At 59.1% G+C, this 20,478-nt stretch overlaps 1 protein-coding gene across 6 annotated transcripts; it reads left to right on the forward strand.

Moving 5' to 3' along the window:
- Positions 1-2,770: 2,770 nt before the first annotated feature.
- Positions 2,771-17,962, forward strand: ICOSLG (inducible T cell costimulator ligand). Of its 6 annotated transcripts, XM_032174993.2 has the most exons (7): positions 2,771-2,917; positions 5,239-5,279; positions 6,509-6,859; positions 8,156-8,446; positions 12,304-12,468; positions 13,670-13,705; positions 14,614-16,825. In XM_032174993.2, the coding sequence occupies exons 1-7, from the start codon at positions 2,904-2,906 to the stop codon at positions 14,622-14,624; spliced, it is 909 nt and encodes a 302-aa protein (XP_032030884.1). In that variant the 5' UTR covers positions 2,771-2,903; the 3' UTR covers positions 14,625-16,825. The 6 variants fall into 6 exon arrangements, with proteins under 6 accessions (XP_032030884.1, XP_058283649.1, XP_032030882.1 ...); XM_058427666.1 differs by lacking the exon at positions 13,670-13,705 and having other exon boundaries at positions 2,783-2,917; positions 16,759-17,962; XM_032174991.2 differs by having other exon boundaries at positions 2,783-2,917; positions 13,670-16,825.
- Positions 17,963-20,478: the final 2,516 nt, after the last annotated feature.

The raw sequence follows: 20,478 nt of genomic DNA on the forward strand, positions 1-20,478 counted from the left end.
AGGTTGCTGTGCCAGACCCCAAAAGGACCAGGGCCTGCAGGTGCATCAAGGAGGAGATCAGAAGACCCCCACGCCCTCGAAACGGCAGAGCAGGGTGGCCTGGGGCTAGGGGCGTCAGGCAGCTGCTTCCTGCTTAAGCACTACCACTTGCACCCAGAGCCTCGAAGCCCAGGATGCACAAATAGGATTCCTGCTTGGTTCCCAGTTGGCCCTGGACACTGCCAAGGGGCCCTCTCTCCACACCCCTAGAACGAAAGCCTATCCTACTCGCCGAAGAAACAGTCACGGTTGAGGGAAAACGAAAACCTTCCTTTGACTACAGGAAACTTCTCAAGGGTTTTTCTGTTTCTTCATCTAAACCCACCTAAGTGTTGTGACCCATGTGCCGCTGTGCTGTGTGCGTTCACTTACAACAACCCCATTCATGTATATGTCACAGATCAGGGGATGCAGGCACCAAGGGGCTAAGGAACTTTCTGAGGTCACACAGCTCCGGAGTTGGGATCTGAACCAGCCACCGCTTACCGTTGTCTCCGAGGTTCCTGAGCTGGTCCTGGCGCCCTCCCCCGCGGCCGCCTCGGCCTGCCTCAGTGTCCCCTTCTGGCCCAGCTGCCTTCCTGCCCCCTGCCTGGCTGTGCCCTCCACGCGCGTCCCCTCTCTCGGGGGGGCCTGCCTGCAGCACTTGGCTTGCTGGGGTCTCTGGCGTCTGCCCGGGAAGCAGAGCCTGGACCTACCCCCTCGGCCACAGCACGGCGGGCCCTGCGGGGTCTGGACCCACCGACAGGGCACCTTCCCTTCGCCGCCGCGGATGACCGGCCGCGCTCTTGGGAGACCTTAATTTGGGAGGCTCTGCTCCCCCAGGACCCATTCCCCATCCTCCCACAGCCCCCACGCGGTATCCGGGGGCCGTCCCCCTCCCCGCAGTCCCGCGGGTGGAGGGCATTCAGGTGCGCCCGGCCCTGGGGGTGGAGCGCTCGGCCCGGCGTCAGCTAATCGGCGCGGCGCAGCCCGGACCTCCGCTGCAGGCCCAGAGGCGCGCGGATCCCGGCCGGTCAATCAGAGGGGGCCTCTGGAAGGAGGTGGCGCTGCCCGCAGCCCGCCCGCCCGGCTCACCTGCGCCCTCCTCACCTGCGGGGCCATGCGGTCCCTTACCAGCAGCCGCCCGCCCCGGGGCGAGGAACCTCAGCCCCCAACATCGCCACCCCACCAGCCTCGCCGGTCCTAGCCGGCGTCCCTGAGCGTGTCCCGGGAAGCGCACGTCCACGCTGGCGCTGGACCGGGTTTTCTGGCTCCAGGGACTGGACTCGTCCCAAAGAGTCCGGCTCAGATGGGGTTACGCGCCTCACCTTACCCGCGTACGGACGGTCAGTGCCTCCGCCCTGCACGCCGCGGGCCCTGCCCAGCTCTTCCCGCGGGAAGGCAGGTGGCCCCCGCCCCGCCCCTGCCAGGCGCGCGATTTTAAATCCCCCCAACCCCCATCTCTCAGCTGGGCCTGGGAGGGGGAAGCCGCCCGGCTTCAGGGCTTCCTGCGCCTTCGCCGCTGCTCTATCTGCCCTCCCGCCGCCGTCCGCCCTACCCCCCCCAGCCCGTCTCTTTCGCCTTCTTATTTTGTGCCTGGGCTCTCTGCTCCGCAAAAATGTTGACTTCCCACGGGCAGAGGTTTCAGAATTTTTTTTAAACTTTTGTCCACGGCGTTCTCTACATCTTGGTTGAAGGAATGGCAGCCTGCGGGGTGCCGTCTGGGGCCCCCGTCTCCCGGCGCTTCTCGCCTCCTCCACGCGCAGGAGGCGGTGGGGATCCGAGCCTCAGAGCAGAGGCGGGGGCTCCGGGAGGAGGGTGCCCCGCTGCCCTGTCCAGCAGCCTCACCCAGGCCCTTCCGGAGGTGCCTCTGCAGAAAGGGAGTCACGTCCCCCCGGGCCCCACCTGGCTTGCAGGGATCAGGGAGGGAGGGCGGGGTGGGCTGGGTGCTGTGGGGAGGGAGCAGGGACCCTGGGTCCCACCCTCGGTTGCGTGGAGCAGCCTTTCCCAAACCAGCTGCCCCAGACTCCAAGCCAGACGCCACTGCCAAGGCTGAGGAGCCCAGAGCCGCAAAGCTGTCTCGGCTTCTCAGCGGGGGATCCTCAGAGCCAGTGTTATGCAAAGAGGCTGCGCCAGCGCCTTTCAGACCCCTCGAAGGCTAGGGGAGCAAGGCCAGGTGGGGGCGGGCTGGGGCTGGCCCAGAGGGTAGAGCCCGCCCACTTTCCCTCCCTCCGTCCATTCATGCACGCATTCATTCAATCATTCATTCCTCAGCAGTCGCTGAGCTCACTCGCCTAAGTCCTGGAGATCATCGGAGCGCAGCCGACCAGGGGCCTGGCGCTCTCCCAGCCTGGGGGCCTGGGTCCCCGGACTCCTCCTCGGGGAGGGCCGCAGGACCGGCGCATTGTGCGCGGCGCGGGGAACGGCCCTTGCCTCCCACGGTCCCCTCCCCCGCTGCGCCGGCACCCGCAGCACCCCTGGCCACCTTCCTCCGGGTACCCCCCACCCCTGAGCTTCCCGGGGCACCTACGGCGCCCAGGTCTGCGTCCAGGCTGACAGGCCGACCTGCCTCTGTCCCGCCTCCGGCCGACGGGCACACGCCTGGGCAGAGCTGAACTTTCCGGAGCCGCCGCGCAGCGCCCCGCCTCCTGCGTCCCGGGGCGGTCTCTGTCGCCAGAGGAGCCAGGCCGGGGTCGGGGCGGGGACAGGGCGGGGACACGGCTGCCTCCAGCACGCCGCGCGCTGGGCGCTCAGAGCCTCGGGCGCGGCGGGAGCGCAGTTAGAGCCGATCTCCCGCGCCCCGAGGTTGCTCCTCTCCGAAGTCTCCCGCGGCCCAAGTTCTCCGCGCCCCGAGGTCTCCGCGGCCCGAGGTCTCCGCCCGCACCATGCGGCTGGGCAGGTGAGCCGGGGAAGGAGCGGAGGCGCCGCGGTCAGGGGCGGGGTGGTTCGGCCCGCGCGTCCCCAGCTCGGCTCGGACGCGGGGCCTGCGGAGCTCGCCTGGAGGTGCCAGGCTGGCAGTGCGGGTCCGAGGAGCGGGCGGCGGAGGCGCCGGGGCGGCCGGCGGGGCGTGGACGGCAGCAGGCGGCGGGGCCTGGCACCGGGACCCACGGCAGGACGCGCAGCCGTGCGGGGGCGGGCTCGGGGGTGGGGTCCCTGCCGGGGAAGGAGGACCGCGAACGCTGGAAGGAGGGAGGGAAGGCAGGCGCACCCTGCACGCCGGGGCACGGGTGCTGCCCCTTCCACTCCCTGGCACTGCTGATTTCCTAGAAGAAGGGAGGAGGGAGGTGACCGGCCGAGCGCTCTCCAAGGCCAGCTGGTGCCCACGGTCTGCGGACACGCCCTCCCCCACACACGTGGGATTCCCCGCAGCCCGGCAGCCGATCCGCACTGGGGAAGGCTGTGGCTGCCTGAACCAGGAGTGACAGCTTCCTCCTGGATTTTTGCGAAAATATCCAAAATATACTCTTCGTAACCCACGTTGTAGGGTCCGCAGCCTGTGCTCCCCTGGGTGAACCTGTGAGGCCTCTGACCCCAGGGATGCCTCCTGCACAGCCCAGAGCTGGGCCACACCGGTGTCACACTCCCCAGTACCCCTCCCCATTAGAAGTGCATGCAGTTATGATCCCGCCCTAGAGAGAAAGAATTTAAAAGTCCCGGAATGTCATAGCCCTCCCAAATGTCTTAGCCCTCCGCCACCCACACCTTCAAGTAGGTGGCCCTGTCTATGCTGGGTCTTGAGGCAAACTCCGGGTGGGGGTCGGTTAGATCTAGGGGTGCTGAGGGCCCAAGGAGAGGACACAGAGGCCGCTGGGTAGGCAGCACCCAGGGAGGGGACAAGCCAGAAACAGCCTGGAGCAGGCACCCCCCACCCCCGGCCCAGGAAGCCCCCAGATATCCTGAGGAGGCCTCCATCGACAGGACGGGCTTTGTGGGCTGGTGATGAATATGGGCACTGTGGGAGACAAATGGGGGCACAGAGGGGTTCTCACAGCTGTCGATTAGATGGTGGCTCTGGGGAGATGCTTGAAGGGGCTAAGGCTGGAGGCAGGGAGGTCCGGGTGGAGGCAGGGGGCCTGCTGGAGGCCATCACAGCCATCTTGCCAGCCAGAACGGTGGCCCCAACAGGGGGAGTGGGAGAGAGAGGAAGGGCCACCTGCAGGCTTCAAGAGCCCCTGGTGGCCTGGGGCGGCCTTGGTGCATGTGTGCTCCCTTGGCACAGGCACACCTCCATGCAGACTCAGATGACGGCCGTCGTGGGTGGGGCAGGGGTTTCTGTGGCTCCAGGGCTCAGGGACAGCCCACTGGGAGGTTCCCACAAGACCAACCTTTGACTTACAAAGCCCCCAAGCTTTCCCAGGCGGAGGCCACAGAGAAAAGGGATGAGCGTCTTCCAGATCGTGGAGGTACAGGGACATCAGAGGAGATGCCCGCGCTCCAGGGGCTCCCACTTCCTGGGGAGCTGGCCCCAGAAACTGATGGTTTGGGGGGCTGGGGTAAGCACTGCTACCAAAGTTGTCCCGGCCACTAAGGGCCTCCACCTGGGGAAGGCATCCTGGGGGCTGGCGGGAAGAGGTGCTGAGCCTGTGGCGTGCAGGGTGCAAAGGCTCCCGGACCCAAGCTGGCAGGGGCACTGGAGTCACGAGGGGAATTTGCTGCCCGGGGCAGGGGCACCAGCTGCAGCAGGATCTGAAACAGGAGGAGCTCAGGTTTGGTTTCAAAATGATCCGCGTTCCCCACAGGGCTGTGCTGTCACTCACCTTACCCTGTCACGGGCACGCCTGATGTTCTCCGTCTCCCCAGCATTTTAAGTGACGCTCCTACTATAGGTGCCCTGAAAGCTTTTTTTTTCCTCTGATTTTCTACAATTTATTGGCATCTGTCCCCAGGAAGGCTAGACCAGCCTCGATGGCGTCCCTCGCTCCCCTTCATCCTCACGCCAGCATCACTGTGTTTCTAGGGATTTGTTACTGCGAGAGCTAGAGTGGCGAGAGGCTGCCAGCCCCTCAGACTTGCTGTGCTGGGCAGGGGGGTGGTGGTCCTGGCCCCGGACCCCGAATTCCCATGGAGAACAGAGGCAGGCAGGCTCCTGGCTCTGCCTTCACATTTCTGTGATGGGCCTAACTACCTCCTGTCCATGGGAACCAGCCTGCTCCTGTTTGGAAGATGCAGGTAACTCCCCGGCGGCCCCACCTCACCTACCTTTCTGGTTGTTTTTTCCAGTCCCGGACTGCTCTTCCTGCTCTTCAGCAGCCTTCGAGCTGGTAAGTTCAGGGGGTGCTTTGCCATGGGGCGCCCCGCTCAGAGATGGGCTCTCTGGCTGCGTGGACTGCCAGCCGCCGGGCGCTGGAAGCAGCCTCACCAGGCTCCTTCTTGCTTCTCAAGTGGCCCTTTGGAGAAAGTTGGACCCTAGACCTAGGTTGCTGCACAGGATAGAAGCGTTTCCTTAAAGGAAACTCTGCAAACACTTCTGCAAACTCCGGAGTTCTTGTTTGATCCCGTGTTTGTTGCGGGCAGAATGCAGTTCCTCTGAGCCAGGGCTTCCTGGGTCCCCTGGTCTCCCTGTCCCAGGCAGCAGCCCTGCTGAGCCCTAAGAGCCACCAGCCTCTGGAAGAGCCAGGAATAAGGACGAGGCACCACAGCACAAACCCGAAACCTTGCCGAGCCTTCTAGCCCAGAGGGCTTTGGGGGCAGGGGACACACACAGATTTTCCTGCAGGTGCCAGGTGCAGTGGCTCACTCCTGTAATCCCACCACTTTGGGAGGCCAAGGCGGGTGGATCGCCTGAGATCAGGAGTTCGAGACCAGCCTGGCCAACATAGTGAAGCCCCATCTCTACTAAAAATACAAAAAATTAGCTGGGCATGGTGGCGGGCACCTGTAATCCCAGCTACTTGGGAGGCTGAGGCAGGAGAATGGCGTGAACCCCAGAGTCAGGGGTTGCAGTGAGCCGAGATCACGCCATTGCACCCCAGCCTGGGTAACAGAGCAAGACTCCGTCTCAAAAAAAAAGATTTTCCCACAGGCATTTACGTAGTTGCACAAACAGTACATTTATGTTACATTTATGACACCTTTCCTGATGCAAGTGAGCAGCAATATAATGTAATTGCTGAGAAATTGTTCTCCCTTAAATGCCTGATTTTTAAAGAACTTTTTATTTTGCATTAATTATAGACTCCCGAGAAGTAGTAAAAATAGTGCAGAGTAACAAAAATAACACTGAGCGGCCAGGCCCCATCCAGCCGCTCCTCCCCATGGCAGCCCCTTACATAACGGGAGTGTGTCATCGAAGCCAAAGATTGACATGGACCTCACCATGAAATGTCTGCGTTTTTCAAGTTTGACTGCATTCCTACATGTGCCCTGTTAATAAATTCTGAGCCACCGTTGGTGTTTGAGGCTTGAAACCCAAAGCCTGCCCCGTAGAGTAGCTTCAGGGCCTGGGCATCAGCCTCTGAAAACAGATTTTACACCTTTTGGGCCATTGCAGATACTCAGGAGAAGGAAGTCAGAGCGATGGTAGGCAGCGACGTGGAGCTCAGCTGCGCTTGCCCTGAAGGAAGCCGTTTTGATTTAAATGACGTTTACGTATATTGGCAAACCAGTGAGTCGAAAACCGTGGTGACCTACCACATCCCGCAGAACAGCTCCTTGGAAAACGTGGACAGCCGCTACCGGAACCGAGCCCTGATGTCACCAGCCGGCATGCGGCGGGGCGACTTCTCCCTGCGCTTGTTCAACGTCACCCCCCAGGACGAGCAGAAATTTCACTGCTTGGTGTTGAGCCAATCCCTGGGATTCCAGGAGGTTTTGAGCATTGTGGTCACACTGCACGTGGCAGGTAGGACCGTCGAGGCGGAGAGAGCTGGGTCCATCCCAGACTCACATCGTGGAAAAGTGTTCATGAAACCCCCTCCCTGGCTCATTCACTGTTTCTTCCAGTGAAGAAAATTCTCATCTGTGTTATCAGGCTTCTGTCTAACTTCGAGGGAAACTAAACAGCTGAAAAATCCTTAGTGCATGACCTGCGGCTGCTTGGTTTCCCGGAAGGGCTCCTACCCTTGCTGTCTTCGCCTCTTGAGTTAGTTTTTGTTTTTGTTTTTGTTTTTTGAGACGGAGTCTTGCTCTGTCACCCAGGCTGCAGTGCAGTGGCACGATCTTGGCTCACCACAACCCCCGCCTCCTGGGTTCAAGAAATTCTCCACAGCCTCCCAAGTAGCTGGGATTACAGGCACCCGCCACCACACCCAGCTAATTTTTGTATTTTTAGTAAAGACAGGGTTTCACCATGTTGACCAGGCTGGTCTCAAACTCCTGGCCTCGTGATCCGCCCGCCTCGGCCTCCCAAAGTGCTGGGATTACAGGCATGAGCCACCGCGCCCGGCCAGTTTGTTTTTTGAGACAGGGTCTCACTGTTGCCCAGGCTAGAGTGCAGCAGTGTGATCACGCTGCAGCCTTGGCCTCCTGAGCTCAAGCAATTCTCCTGCCTCAGCCTCCTGAGTATCTGGGACTACAGGCACATGCCACCTCGCCTGGCTAATTTTGATTATTTGTAGAAATGGGGTCTCACTATGTTGCCCAGGCTGGTCTCAAACTCCTGGACACAAGCGATCCTCCTGCCTCACCCTCCCAAAATGCTGGGATTACAGGCATAAGCCACCACACCCAAACTAGAGTTTTAAAAGTGAAATTTGAAGGGAATGCCATAAAGCACTAAATGAGAACAAAATTTAAGAGAAAAATAAGAGGAAACCAAGGAGCTCTGGGCAGTTCATTGGGGAGAACAGCTGTGTCCATTTCAGATGGACTGTGAGCCCCTGCGTCAGCAGTGAGAATGACCAGATCCAAATGACGGGGTCCCAGCACAGCCGACGGCCATGGAGTGAGGGGTCTGTGGGTGCCAGTCACTGCCCGACAGGCTCAGCGGTCCCTGGCTACTGGGACTGGCTTGAGGGATGACTCTTGGGCAGGACAGGGCGGAGCCTGCTGCTCAGACCACAGCCCTGGTCCTGGCCTGTCACCCATGTCGGGGCACAATGGGCCGCCTCCCGTCTGACCCAGCCTTGGTACCGTGTACTCTCTGTTTCTTGACCAGCAGGGCCTGGCATCTCTCACGACCTGTTTCCCTCCCCTGCAGCAAACTTCAGCGTGCCCGTCGTCAGCGCCCCCAACAGCCCCTCCCAGGATGAGCTCACCTTCACATGTACATCCATAAACGGCTACCCCAGGCCCAACGTGTACTGGATCAATAAGACGGACAACAGCCTGCTGGACCAGGCTCTGCAGAACGACACCGTCTTCTTGAACACGCGGGGCCTGTACGACGTGGTCAGCGTGCTGAGGATCGCGTGGACCCCCAGCGTGAACATTGGCTGCTGCATAGAGAACGTGCTTCTGCGGCAGAACCTGACTGTCGGCAGCCAGACAGGTAAGGTCCCGGCGCCTGCGTGCTGAGCTGAGCCCGACAGCGGGGCCAAGGCTGGCTTGGGAGAGCCTCTGAGGCAGGAGACAAAAAGTCCCTTCGACGCGGCTCAGCACCTGAAAGGTGCTTGGAAAGGAGAGGAGGTGGGAGGCACGTGCCACACGGTGAGAACCACCACAGTCTCCGGGAACAGGAATGGGCGCCGTGCCCAGTGCATATTGCTCCATTTTCTTCACCTGGAGTCAGCTTTCTTAAACTTACTTTACAGATGAGGGCTGAACTCTGAGGCTGGGTAACACTTCAGAAGCCACAGGACTAGGCAGCAGCAGCCCAGGACAGAAGCCCACAGCTGTGCAGCCCCCACCCAAGCTCCCTGCCTCTTGGGCGTGTGTCCCCTGAGAAGACCGAAGCCCCTAGACACGGGAAGCCCACTGGGCACGGCTGCTGGCCCAGCCCCTCCCTGTGGAAAGGGTGCCCAGCTCCTCCCTGTGGAAGGGGTTCCTCTACAGGGACTCCTTTGTAGAGGACACAGGCCCTCCCCATTTGTGTCCCCAACTCCTGTGTCAGGATGAGAGGCAGAAGGTGGAGGCAGGAGATGATCAAGGAGGGGTCCTGGGTCCCTGCCGGCTGCAGGAAAGGGGCTGCCAGCAGGACTCACCGTGGCCCTGTGCAAAGCAAGAATGCAGGGCTCATTGTTTCGGAAGCATTAAGAATTCCAGACAGTGACCACAAGCATTGCACCTCCTGCTGGCCTTTCTGAGCTCAACCCCAGAAGCCTGCACAGGTCATACCCTCGAAGTCTGCCCTGGCCGCCAGGATCCCCGGCACAGCCGGACATTCTCCTTCTTGAAATCAGGGCTCAGCCCTTATGACTCAACATTCAGAGTCTGTGAGCTGCGTGCAGCAGGATGAGGGGCTGCTCCCAAAGCAGTCTCTGATAACTGCCTTCCAGCCAGCATATTCCCCGCAGAGCAGCCCAGGTGGCAGCAGAAGCTTCTCCCAGGGCTGTCGTCTCAACCCCGGCTACACAGTGGGGTCATCTGGGCAGCCTATGAAAGCCGCCATGCCCAGACCCATTGCACCTGAAGCTCTGGGCTGGCACCTGGCATCGGCATAGTGTCTAAAAGCTTCAGAGCTTCAAGGTTGAGCACCGTCCAGGTGGTTTCTCCAGGTGTGTTTGGAGACGCGCCGGGCATTCAGAACAAGTTCCCAGGGGGATGCCGCTGCTTGTTTGCCGGTGAGGACAGCTCTCTGAAGGGCAAAGGCACTGCACACAGAGACCAGAGGCATTGGCAACTTTGTGCATCGCGGTGGAAAAGCAGAAGGGTGCAGCTGCCATGGGGAACAGTGTGGCAGTTCCTCGAAAAGCTAAGCGTGGAAGCACTGCAGGACCCAGCAGTTCTCTCCTAGGGATATAGCCAAGAGGATTCGAAACAGGGACTCAAACAAATGCCTGTCCATGAATGTTCATGGCAGCCGGAAGGTGGGAACCACCCAAGTGTTTCTCGTGGGTGGACGGATGCACCAAACGTGATCCATGCGTGCAGGGGAGAATTAGCCTGAAAAAGGAATGAGGCAGCTGTCCTGATGCACGCTGCGGCGTGGAGAGAACCTCAAGGCCATTATGCGAGTGACAGAGCCAGACACCTGAGGACAAGCCTGTGGGACTCTGTTTATGCAAAGTGTCCAGAATAGGGCGAGCCACTGAGACACGAAGCAGACTAGAGGCTTCTGGGGCAGGAGGACAGCAATTCTCCTGCCTCGGCCTCCTGAGTATCTGGGACTACAGGTGCATGCACCTCGCCTGGCTAATTTTTGATTATTTGTAGTGATGGGGCCTCACTATGTTGCCCAGGCTAGATTCAAACTCCTGGACACAAGCGATGCTTCTGCCTAGGCCTCCCAAAGTGCTGAGATTACAGGTGTGAGCCACCACGCCCAAGCTAGAGTTTTAAAAGTGAAATTTGAAAGGAGTGCTATAAAGCACTAAATGAGAGCAAAATTTAAGAGAAAAATTAGAGGCCCCAGCTGTTCTGAGACCCCCTCATTTGGATCTGGTCCTTCTTGCTGCTAACAGGGGCTCACAGTCCCTCTGAAATGGACACGACCATTCTCCCCGATGAACTGCCCAGAAGGACAGCAGAGGACAGGGAAGAGTGGGGAGTGACCGCTCATGGACACAAGGTTCCCTTTTGGGGGTTACAGGTCCTGGAACTAGGTGGTGGTTATGATGGCACTGGCACCCTGAATTGCTCACTTTAAAATGGTTCATTTTGGGCTGAGAGGGGTGGCTCACACCTGGTCCTAGCACTTTGGGAGGCTGAGGTGGGTGGATCATCTGAGGTCAGGAACTTGAGACCAGTCTAGACAACATGACGAAACCCCGTCTCTACTAAAAATACAAAAATGAGCCAGGTGCAGTGGCATGTGCCTGTAATCCCAGCTATCCGGGAGGCTGAGGCAGGAGAATCGCTGGAACCTGGGAGGCAGAGGCTGCAGTGAGCCAAGACCACACCACTACACTCCAGAGTGGGCGACAGAGGAAGACTGTGTCTCAAATAAATAAATAAATAAATAAATAAAGCATAAAGTGGCTCATTTTGGCTGGGCAAGGTGGTGCACACCTGTAGTTGCAGTTACTTAGGAGGCTGAGGCAAGAGGATCACTTGAGCCCTGAGACCAACCAGAGCAATATAGTGAGATCTCATCTCTACAAGAAAAAAAAAAAAAAGAAAAAAATTAGCCAGGCCTGGCACACCTGTAGTCCTGGCTACTTGGGAGGCCGAGGTGGGAGGACTGATTGAGCCCAGGAGGTCGAGGCTGCAGTGACCTATGATCACACCACTGCACTTCAGCCCGGGCAACAGAGCAAGACCCTGTCTCAAAAACTAAATAAATAAAATGAAATGGTTAATTTTATGTTATGTGGCTTTCACCTTGATTTTTTTTTTTTTTTTTTTTTTTTTGAGACGGAATTCTGCTCTTGTTGCCCAGGCTGGAGTACAATGGCGCGATCTCAGCTCACCGCAACCTCCGCCTCCTGGGTTCAAGCGATTCTCCTGCCTCAGCCTCCCGAGTAGCTGGGATTACAGGCATGCACCACCACACCTGGCTAATTTTGTATTTTTAGTACAGACGAGGATTCTCCATGTTGGCCAGGTTTGTCTCAAACTCCCAACCCCAGGTGATCCACCCGCCTTGGCCTCTCAAAGTGCTGGGATTACAGGTGTGAGCCACCGCGCCTGGCCTCACTTTGATTTTTAAAAATCCAGTAAGGGCCGGGTGCGGTGACTCACGTCTGTAATCCCAGCACTTTGGGAGGCCGAGGCGGGTGGATCATGAGGTCAGGAGATCGAGACCATCCTGGATAACACGGTGAAACCCCGTCTCTACTAAAAATACAAAAAATTAGCTGGGCAAGGTGGTGGGCACCTGTTGTCCCAACTACTCGGGAGGCTGAGGCAGGAGAATGGTGTGAACCTGGGAGGCAGAGCTTGCAGTGAGCCAAGATCACGCCACTGTACTTCATCCTGGGCGACAGAGCGAGACTCTGCCTCAAAAAAAAGAAAAATCTAGTAAGAACCTGTGCTTCCCACCACACCCAGCCCTGTGCTCCCCTGGCTGTGGGTGGGGTTATCGCCTCTCCCAGGTAGGACGGGGAGGAACAAGATCTCTGCAGGAAACGAAGCCCTTCTGCAAGAGAAAACCCTCCTCTCATCAGCCTGGTGTTTTTAAAACCTCAAAATCATGTCAGGGAAGTTCTCTGGACTAAATACTTCCCTGCAACACTTTCTATTCAAGGATGAAAAAGACCCTTTTCCCCTAAGATCCTTTAAGTCCGGTTATTTTCTTCTTTCTTGTAGGAAATGACATCGGAGAGAGAGACAAGATCACAGAGAATCCAGTCAGTACCGGCGAGAAGCACGTGGCCACGTGGAGCATCCTGGCTGTCCCATGCCTGCTTGTGGCCGTGGCGGTGGCCATAGTCTTGGTGCTCAGGGGCCGATGGCTCCAAGGCAGCTATGCAGGTAGAGACGGCCCCATACTGTGGATGTTAATGTTCGTTCTGTTGGTGTGAACGTTTGCCTGCTTTAACTTCCCTCACCGATACTGATTTAGCTTGAAACTTTGTGTGGTAGGCCGGGCGCGGTGGTTCACGCCTCTAATCCCAGCACTTTGGGAGGCCGAGGCGGGCGGATCACGAGGTCAGGGGATCAAGACCATCCTGGCTAACACAGTGAAACCCCGTCTCTACTAAACATACAAAAAATTAGCCAGGCGAGGTGGAGGGCGCCTGCAGTCCCAGCTACTCGGGAGGCTGAGGCAGGAGAATGGTGTGAACCCCAGGGGGCGGAGCCTGCAGAGAGCCGAGATCACGCCACTGCACTCCAGCCTGGGCAACAGAGCAAGTGTCCGTCTCAAAAAAAAAAAAAAGAAAAGAAACTTTGTTGCGGTAGCACTAATACTCATGAGCCTTAGCAACCCGAACTCTCCCACAGAGTGATTTTGAAACCCAGCATCTGTGACATTCCTGACACTGCCAAGCCAGAAGGGCGCTGCGAGGTCTGCCCTGCAGGTCGGGTGGCCAGGATGGCTTCTGCATATAGAGGCCAGGGTGGTCGTTCATTTCCAGGGAAGCCGCTGAGGCTGCCTTGAGCACCCCTGTTCTGTGGGTCTGTGACTCTGGCCAGCTCTGCGACAGAGCCCGGAGGTCTGTGTTTCAGCCGTAAGACAAAGCAGCAGAACTCAGTGGCGCAGGAAGCCCTGAACGTTGGCTGCAGTGACGGTCCTGATGACGGGTGGGGGGGGCTCGTCCCAGAACCCCCCAAGGGTGGCAGTCAATGGAGTGCAGGCACAGTGGCCACGGAGTAGGGACGGCTCCTGTGAGCTGCCCCTGGCTTTCCCATTTGTGGCCAATCTCAGTCATCCCAGAAACATCTTCCACAGCCATGATGCCACTGCCGGCCGGCTGGGCCGCGGAAGGGCCCCAGAGCCAGGTCACAGCATTTTGAGTGCTTCCCAGGCACTTACCCCTTTAAGAGGATCTTTCTCAAAAGCCATGTGGCCTGGGGAGCCCCTCATCTGTGAGTGCTTTCCCTGCCTGGAGCCGGAGCCTTGGGGAGACTTCCAATAGGGGTGTTTAGGGGGCTGCTGAGAGCTCACGAACACCAGGGGCTTTAGGGACACCCCCCATTGCTGCTGCCCTGACCATTTTGGTTTGTCCCCCAGGTGTCTGGGCCGTGAGGCCGGAGCCAGAGCTCACTGGTGAGTTTGCCATGGGAAGCAGCAGGTTCTGGGGGGCCCAGGCGAGGCTTGGCTGCCAGCTGTCTTTCAGATTTTCAAAAAACTTTCAAAAGGCAAAAGTCCTTTGCCCTAAACAACTGTTGCTCCCGGAGATGCAGTGAAGCCCTGGATGGTGCACACGGCATTTCCTGCAGCCTCCCCTTGGCATGGGATGGCATCCTGGTGTGCACTTTCTCACACTGCAATGGGATTTTCCCAACATTCACAGAAGCAGAGAGACGAGTGCTGGACCCCTGTGCTCCCCAGCGCCCAGCCCCCACCAGGGTGTCCAGAGCGGGTCCAGGCACCGCCAGCTTCTCTCTGCGGCAGCCACTCCTGCAGCTCTCGGGCGGCTCCCTGTCTCCTGGTGGAGGTTTTTGCCCCTCAGTTCCAGGAGCAACATAGATGTGGATTCCTGTCCAATTTGGGAAAAATGTCCACACACGGTCACCCACCTGGCAGGTGCCTCTGGCTGCAAGGGGCGCTGAGCTTCGCAGGCAGGCCAGCCGGGCTCCCCGCCATGGGCCAGGATCCCCTCTGAGCCCCCTTTGCCACCCATGAGAAGGGGTTCCCCGGGGACAGTGGGCTCAGGGTGTGCGCAGCCACCACGCTGTGGTGTCACCTGTGGACCCAGGCGAGCTGATGGCCGACCGCAGAAACGCACTTCCAAGGCCAGGTCAGCCCATGCAGATGATGCAGGAACACGGCTTGCTGAAAACATGGCCGGCCTGCTCCTATCAGAGCCAGTCGAAGCGCCCTGTATGGGCCGCTGTTTCCGAAGCTTTAAACCCTTTGTTTCCACCAAGCTGAGTCCTAAGAAAACCGACGTCTGCCTGCAGAATGGAAAGGTGTCCTTCATGTTCCTCTCTCTCCTTCACTTCCCTTCCAAGGCCATGTTTGACCGGAGCTCACTGCCCGGAGCGTGGACAGGGCTTCTGTGAGACGCCACCATGAGAAGCCAGGTGGCAGCTTGAGAATGGACTCCCAGACTGCAGGGGAGCACTTGGGGCAGCCCCCAGAAGGACCACGGCTGGATCCCAGGGAGAACCTGCTGGCATTGGCTGTGATCCTGGAATGAAGCCCTTTCAAAAGTGTCATCCGCACCAAAGGCGAATGTCCCCAAGTGAGTGGGCTCCCCGCCGTCACTGCCAGTCACCCACAGGAAGGGACTGGTGATGGGCTGTCTCCACCCGGAGCGTGCGGGATTCAGCACCAGGCTCTTCCCAGTACCCCAGACCCACTGTGGGTCTTCCCGTGGGATGCGGGATCCTGAGACCGAAGGGTGTTTGGTTTAAAAAGAAGACTGGGCATCCGCTCTTCCAGGACGGCCTCCGTGCTGCTGGGGTCATGCAAGGCTGTTTGCAGTGGCACGGTCACAGGAGCTCTTCTGCCCTGGACGCTCCCAACCTGCCTCCCGCCCGGAGGCCACAGGACCCACGCATGTGTGTGCCCACAAGTGTAGACAGCCGTCCACACCGAGCAGCCCCCAAAGTCCCCACGGGGCTTCAATGTCCTCTGCCACATTCCCTGGGAGGAACAATGTCCCTCGGCTGTTCTGGTGAAAAGTCGAGCCGCCGTTGGAAGAGGCATGGGTGGAGTTTGCCAGAAGAAAGGCGGTGCCAGGGCCGTGTTTGGCCAGCTGCAGAGGCTGCCAGGGCTCTTGGCTCTGCAGCGAGAAAGACACAGCCCAAGAGGGCTGGAGACGCCCATGTCCAGCAGGCGCAGGCCTGGCAACACGGTCCCCAGAGTCCTGAGCAGCAGTCAGGTGCATGGAGAGGGTATCACCTGGTAGCCACGGTCCCCCTTCTCACCTCAGCAATGATCCCCAAAGTGAGAGGTGGCTCCCCCGGCCCCCACCACCCTCAGCAGCCCCACCCCACTCAACCCTGAGGGTCCCCAGGGTCCAGATGAAGACCTCCGACCCCAGCGCCAGGCTCCTCAGAGCCCAACAGTCCCAAGGGGGCAGGAGACGGGGTGGCCCAGTGCTGAGGGGTACAGCCCTGGGCCCTGACCAGCCCTGGCACCTGCCATGCTGGTGCCCAGAATGAATCAGCTGCTGACTGTCTCCAGAAGGGCTGGAAAGGATGCTGCCAGGTGACCTGGGGTGCACTCGCCCCAGGGAGATGGAGTAGACGGCCTGGCCTGGCCCTCGGGACACACTGTCTGCCCCAGGGCTATGGGCAAACGTCCCTCCTTGTTACTTCCCAGAGTCCCCTGACATTCCCAGGGTCAGCCAGGACCTGTTATAGCCCGGTCACTTGGAACTGACAGCTGTGAGAGGCCTGCACTTCTCAGACCCAGACTTAGAACAAAAGGAGGAGTGAGGACTCACGGTTACAATGAGGTTCCAGTACTTGTTACAAGAAATTGGTTTTCTACAAAAACAGTCCCTACCTGGGCCTTTAAGTGAATGTGGGATCCACTCCCACTTTTAACATGAAAGCATTAGAAGATGTGTGGTGTCTATAAAAGAACAGTTGTCATCACCAGGCATTGATTGGCAGGGACAAGGAGCTGCTTGGGTGTGGAAAGTTGGGGCGTTGGAAAGTGGGGTGTGGTGCCCATCTGCAGTGACTGTGAAGTGACTCCAGGACGGACCTACGGGGGCACCCAGAGGTCCTAAGCCCCAGGACTGAGGGTCATGCATCACCGCTCAGGTGTCCCGGGAGGTGCCCTGGGCCCAGGGACCTCAGAGGCAGGACGGCGACACTAATGCAGGAGAGGGAGTCTGGCTCCAGCTTTTCCCATCGGAGGCGATTTTCCTTCACCGGGGAGGCGGGGGGGCAGGAAAGATGCAGGGGCCCCAAAAGCTTCTACCCCTCACGCCTGGGGCACGGGGGACACTTGGAGGCTGCTGTCACCACTGTGCGTCCAAGGCCATGCTGTCTGCGGGTCAGTGCCTGAGTCTCACCTCCCTGCTGGTCCCCGAAGCCCCCTCAGAAGCCCTGCCTGTCATGTCGGCATTTGTGTGACCCGCCCTGTAACGCCTGCCCCTCTCAGCCCGACATCAGCTTCCTCTTTCTCTCTTGCTGTAGACAGGCTGGATTCCAGTGTTGTGACAGTCATCTCCAGAAACCTGACTTAAGACAGTAAGATGCAAATCGTGCCTGTATCCTGAGGCTTCGGTGGGTGCAGGGCATCTTGGGCACAGCCAGCTCAGCTGTCTGTGGTCTGAGCAGGAACAGGTGCCACTCCTGCTCGGGGGACCCTGCCCCACACCAGGCTGTTCTGTCCCCCTGGGGGACATGGGGCCAGGTCTGGAGGCATTTTGGGTTGTCACAGCTGGGGGCTGTTCCTTGGCTTCAGAGGGTGGAAGCCCCAGATGCTGTTCAACATCCTTCTGGACACGGGAGGCCCCGACACAGAGAAGCGTCCACCCGCAAGTCCACAGTCTGAGGTCTCCCCTCAGAGACCCTGCCCTGCACACCCACCTCCAGCCAAAGGTCCTGCCTGCCCCAGGGCTCAGGAGAACCTTGCCGGCCTGTGGAACAGGAGAGGGGACTCTCGCCAGCTGCACCACCCTGCACATAGTAGGTGTGCAGTAAACATCCACCAGGGAGGCTCCAGTCAAGCCTGGCAGATGGGGTGGTCCATCCCTAGGGCAGGTGACAGAAGGGAAAAGGCTGCCTGCTGGCCCCCGAGCCAGGTAGCACATGTTTGTGCCTCAGTTTCCCCTCCTGTAAAGTGAGGCGCTGGATCCAGTTTCTGTCTACTGGGCTCTGCAGCTTGGACGCTCCTAAGACCAAGGGACCCACCCTGGGGAGGGCGGCTGTGGCTTTGGAATAGCTGTCCAGGCCTGGGTGCCTCCAAGAAGGCTGCCAAGCCCTGCCCGTGCTGCGGGGGTGCGGGGGTGAGGGGCACCCCTCTCTGCATCTCCTTGTCTTCAGTGGCCGGAGGTGAGGCCTGAGCTCAGGGGAGGGGCTTCTGCCACGAACCCCATGGCGGGGCACAGCACACTTTTCCCAGGGAGGACCCCTGGGCCCCTGCATTGTCCCCAGTGGAGTGTGGGCTCACCTTGCAACAGTGACATCGAGAAGCTCCAGCTCGGGGACTGTGCAGACTCTTAACCAGACAGGCCCAGGCCCTGGGGCACACAAAGGCGGGGCCTGCTCTCCCCAGCTGCCCCTGCCAATGGGGGCTGGACTGTCCTACCCTCCTCCCTTCTGCCTCCCCACTGTCTTCCCTCTCCACTGTCACCACTGCCTCCCTCTTCCACTGTCCTCCATGCACTGCCCTCCCTCCACCTTCCCCCACCCCCACCACTCCCTATGCTGTCCCCAGGCTCCCCCCGCTCTCCCCCCTCCCCACTGTCCCCTTCCCACTCCCCATGCTGTCCCCAGGCTCCCTCCGCTCTCCCCCCTCCCCACTGTCCCCCTCCCCATGCTGTCCCCGGCTCACCCCGCTCTCCCCCCTTCCCACTGTCCCCCTCCCACTCCCCATGCTGTCCCCAGGCTCCCCCCACATGGACTTGGCAATGTCCTTCCATGGCTCACCGGTCTGAGTTTCCATGATGGGCCGGGCCTGCAGCTTTGCTCCCCACCCCTGCCCAGGCTGCAGCTGTCCACGCAGGGAGCGAGCTCCAGCACCTGCAGAGTCCTTCTGTGGGGGCCTCTCTGTGCCGCAGCAGCCAGGGACCTCAGGTGCCCGTGCATGACACCACCGCTCCTTCTCATCCTCAGCCAGCCTCTCAGGATCAGGACTTGGTTTGGCAGCGTTAACCTTAGAGCCTGCGAGGGGCTTCCTCCTGGCGGGCCTGGCTATAGCCTGGGGAGGCCGCAGCTCCAGGCCACTCCAGACCCCCCATCCTCTGGGCCTTCCAACCACCGCAGCTGCAAGGGAGGGAAAATGGAGTCTTTGTTCTCTGGCTGGGCTGGGGTCTGGGGGAAGCCATGGGCATGAAGACTGGAGTATTCTTTGATGGAGAAGCGGCCACTCCTGGAGACCAGCGGCAAACACAGGAGCACAACGTGGAAGGTGCTCATGTCGGCCCACACGGGTGATGGGGTCAGACTCAGGAGTCACCAGGGTCAGAGGGCCCAGGCACCGCAAGTCCTGCTCAGCCCCAGACACAATGCATTCCTGTTGCCCTCGCCCTCAGCCAGGCCCCACACAGGCCAGGGAGCACTGGCAAAGCTTGGCGACCCTCGGGGGGCCAGCCTCCATGCAGGCTGAAGGTGGTCAGTGGCCCACCTTGGCCCAGGTAGAAAACTCACGGATTAAGATTTCATGCCCGACTCCAAAGGCAAGAGACTTTATTATTTAATTTTTTCTGAGCCAGAGTATCGCTCTGTCACCCAGGCTGGAGTGCAATCTCTGCTCACTGCAACATCTGGGCTCAAGCAATTCTCCTGCCTCAGCCTCCCGAGTAGCTGGGATTACAGGTGTGCGACACCACGCCCAGCTAATTTTTGTATTTTTAGTAGAGACCGGGTTTCACCATGTTGGTTAGGCTGGTTTCAAACTCCTGACCTCAAATGATCTGCCCACCTCAACCTCCCAAAGTGCTGGGATTACAGGCGTGAGCCACCGCACCTGGCTACCAAACACTTTAGAGTCACAGGTTAGTTTTTTCTTTCTTCTTTTTTTTTTTTTTTTGGTGGAAGTGTGGGGGGAGTTTAAAAAACAAAATAAACAGGCCGGGTGCGGTGGCTCATGCCTGTAATCCCAGCACTTTAGGAGGCCTAGGTGGGTGGATCACGAGATCAGGAGTTCAAGACCAGCCTGGCCAAGATGGTAAAACCCCGTCTCTACTAAAAATACAAAAGTTGGCTGGGCACGGTGGCTCACACCTGTAATCTCGCACTTTGGGAGGCTGAGGTGGGCAGATCACCTGAGGTCAGGAGTTCAAGACCAGCCTGACCAACATGGAGAAACCCGATCTCTATTAACAATACAAAATTAGCCGGGCGTGGTGGCTCATGCCTGTAATCCCAGCTACTCAGGAGGCTGAGACAGGAGAATCGCTTGAACCCAGGAGGCAGAGGTCGCAGTTAGCCGAGATTGCACCACTGCACTCCAGCCTGGGCGACAGAGCGAGACTCCCTCTCAAAAAAAAAAAGATTTGATACATTGTAATACCTCAAATACTTGTAAGTGAAGCACCCCCGTTCCCATACAGCTGCCACACTCAGAGGCTTCTGTAACCTGCCTGCTCCCAGCATTCTATTTAGGGTCTGGTATGTCCAGAATTTGCAGACACAGCAATTCCTTCCTGCAGCAGCAGTGCGCCTTGTGGAAGGGGCACCATAACCAGGCCATACTGCGAGCTCACACGTGATGACTGAGGCTTCTTCACACAGCAGGGCTCTGGGTGTGATACCCAGGGCACACGTGTTTGCACAGGCACAGGCCACACAAGTTATCACATGCTCAGCCCCATAAGCCGTGCTGGACAGGCATGGCCGTTTGCACTCAGGATCCTGCTGAGAACAGCAACCAACTCGCCACCCTGGCATCATGAGCCTTGCCACACAGGGGCTCTGGTGGCTTTGGTGGCCTGGGCTGTGGCTCTGCTGCCAGCCACCCTGAGTGAAGATCCGGGTTCTCTGGGTGCTACTCAGCTGCTGTGTGGGGAGCTGGCCTCTGGGGTGATGAGGGCCTTTCCCAACCCGCCCTCAGCCCTTGGACAGCCAGGATCACCCGGGGCTGTCTGCACACAGGCTTCTCAGGGGAGTTCTCAGCTTGTACCCATATCTCCCCAGAATCCTGGAACCTGCTCCTTTTGCTCTCGTGACTGACCGTGTTCTCTATGCACC

This window comes from Hylobates moloch, unplaced genomic scaffold, assembly GCF_009828535.3.
Source record: "Hylobates moloch isolate HMO894 unplaced genomic scaffold, HMol_V3 SCAFFOLD_14, whole genome shotgun sequence".
NCBI classification, from domain to species: Eukaryota; Metazoa; Chordata; class Mammalia; order Primates; family Hylobatidae; genus Hylobates; species Hylobates moloch.

Coding starts and splice junctions, on each gene's coding strand:
- ICOSLG (XM_032174991.2), top strand. Junction 5,280..6,508: donor CTTCAGCAGCCTTCGAGCTG/GTAAGTTCAGGG, acceptor GGGCCATTGCAG/ATACTCAGGAGAAGGAAGTC. Junction 8,447..12,303: donor GACTGTCGGCAGCCAGACAG/GTAAGGTCCCGG, acceptor TCTTTCTTGTAG/GAAATGACATCGGAGAGAGA.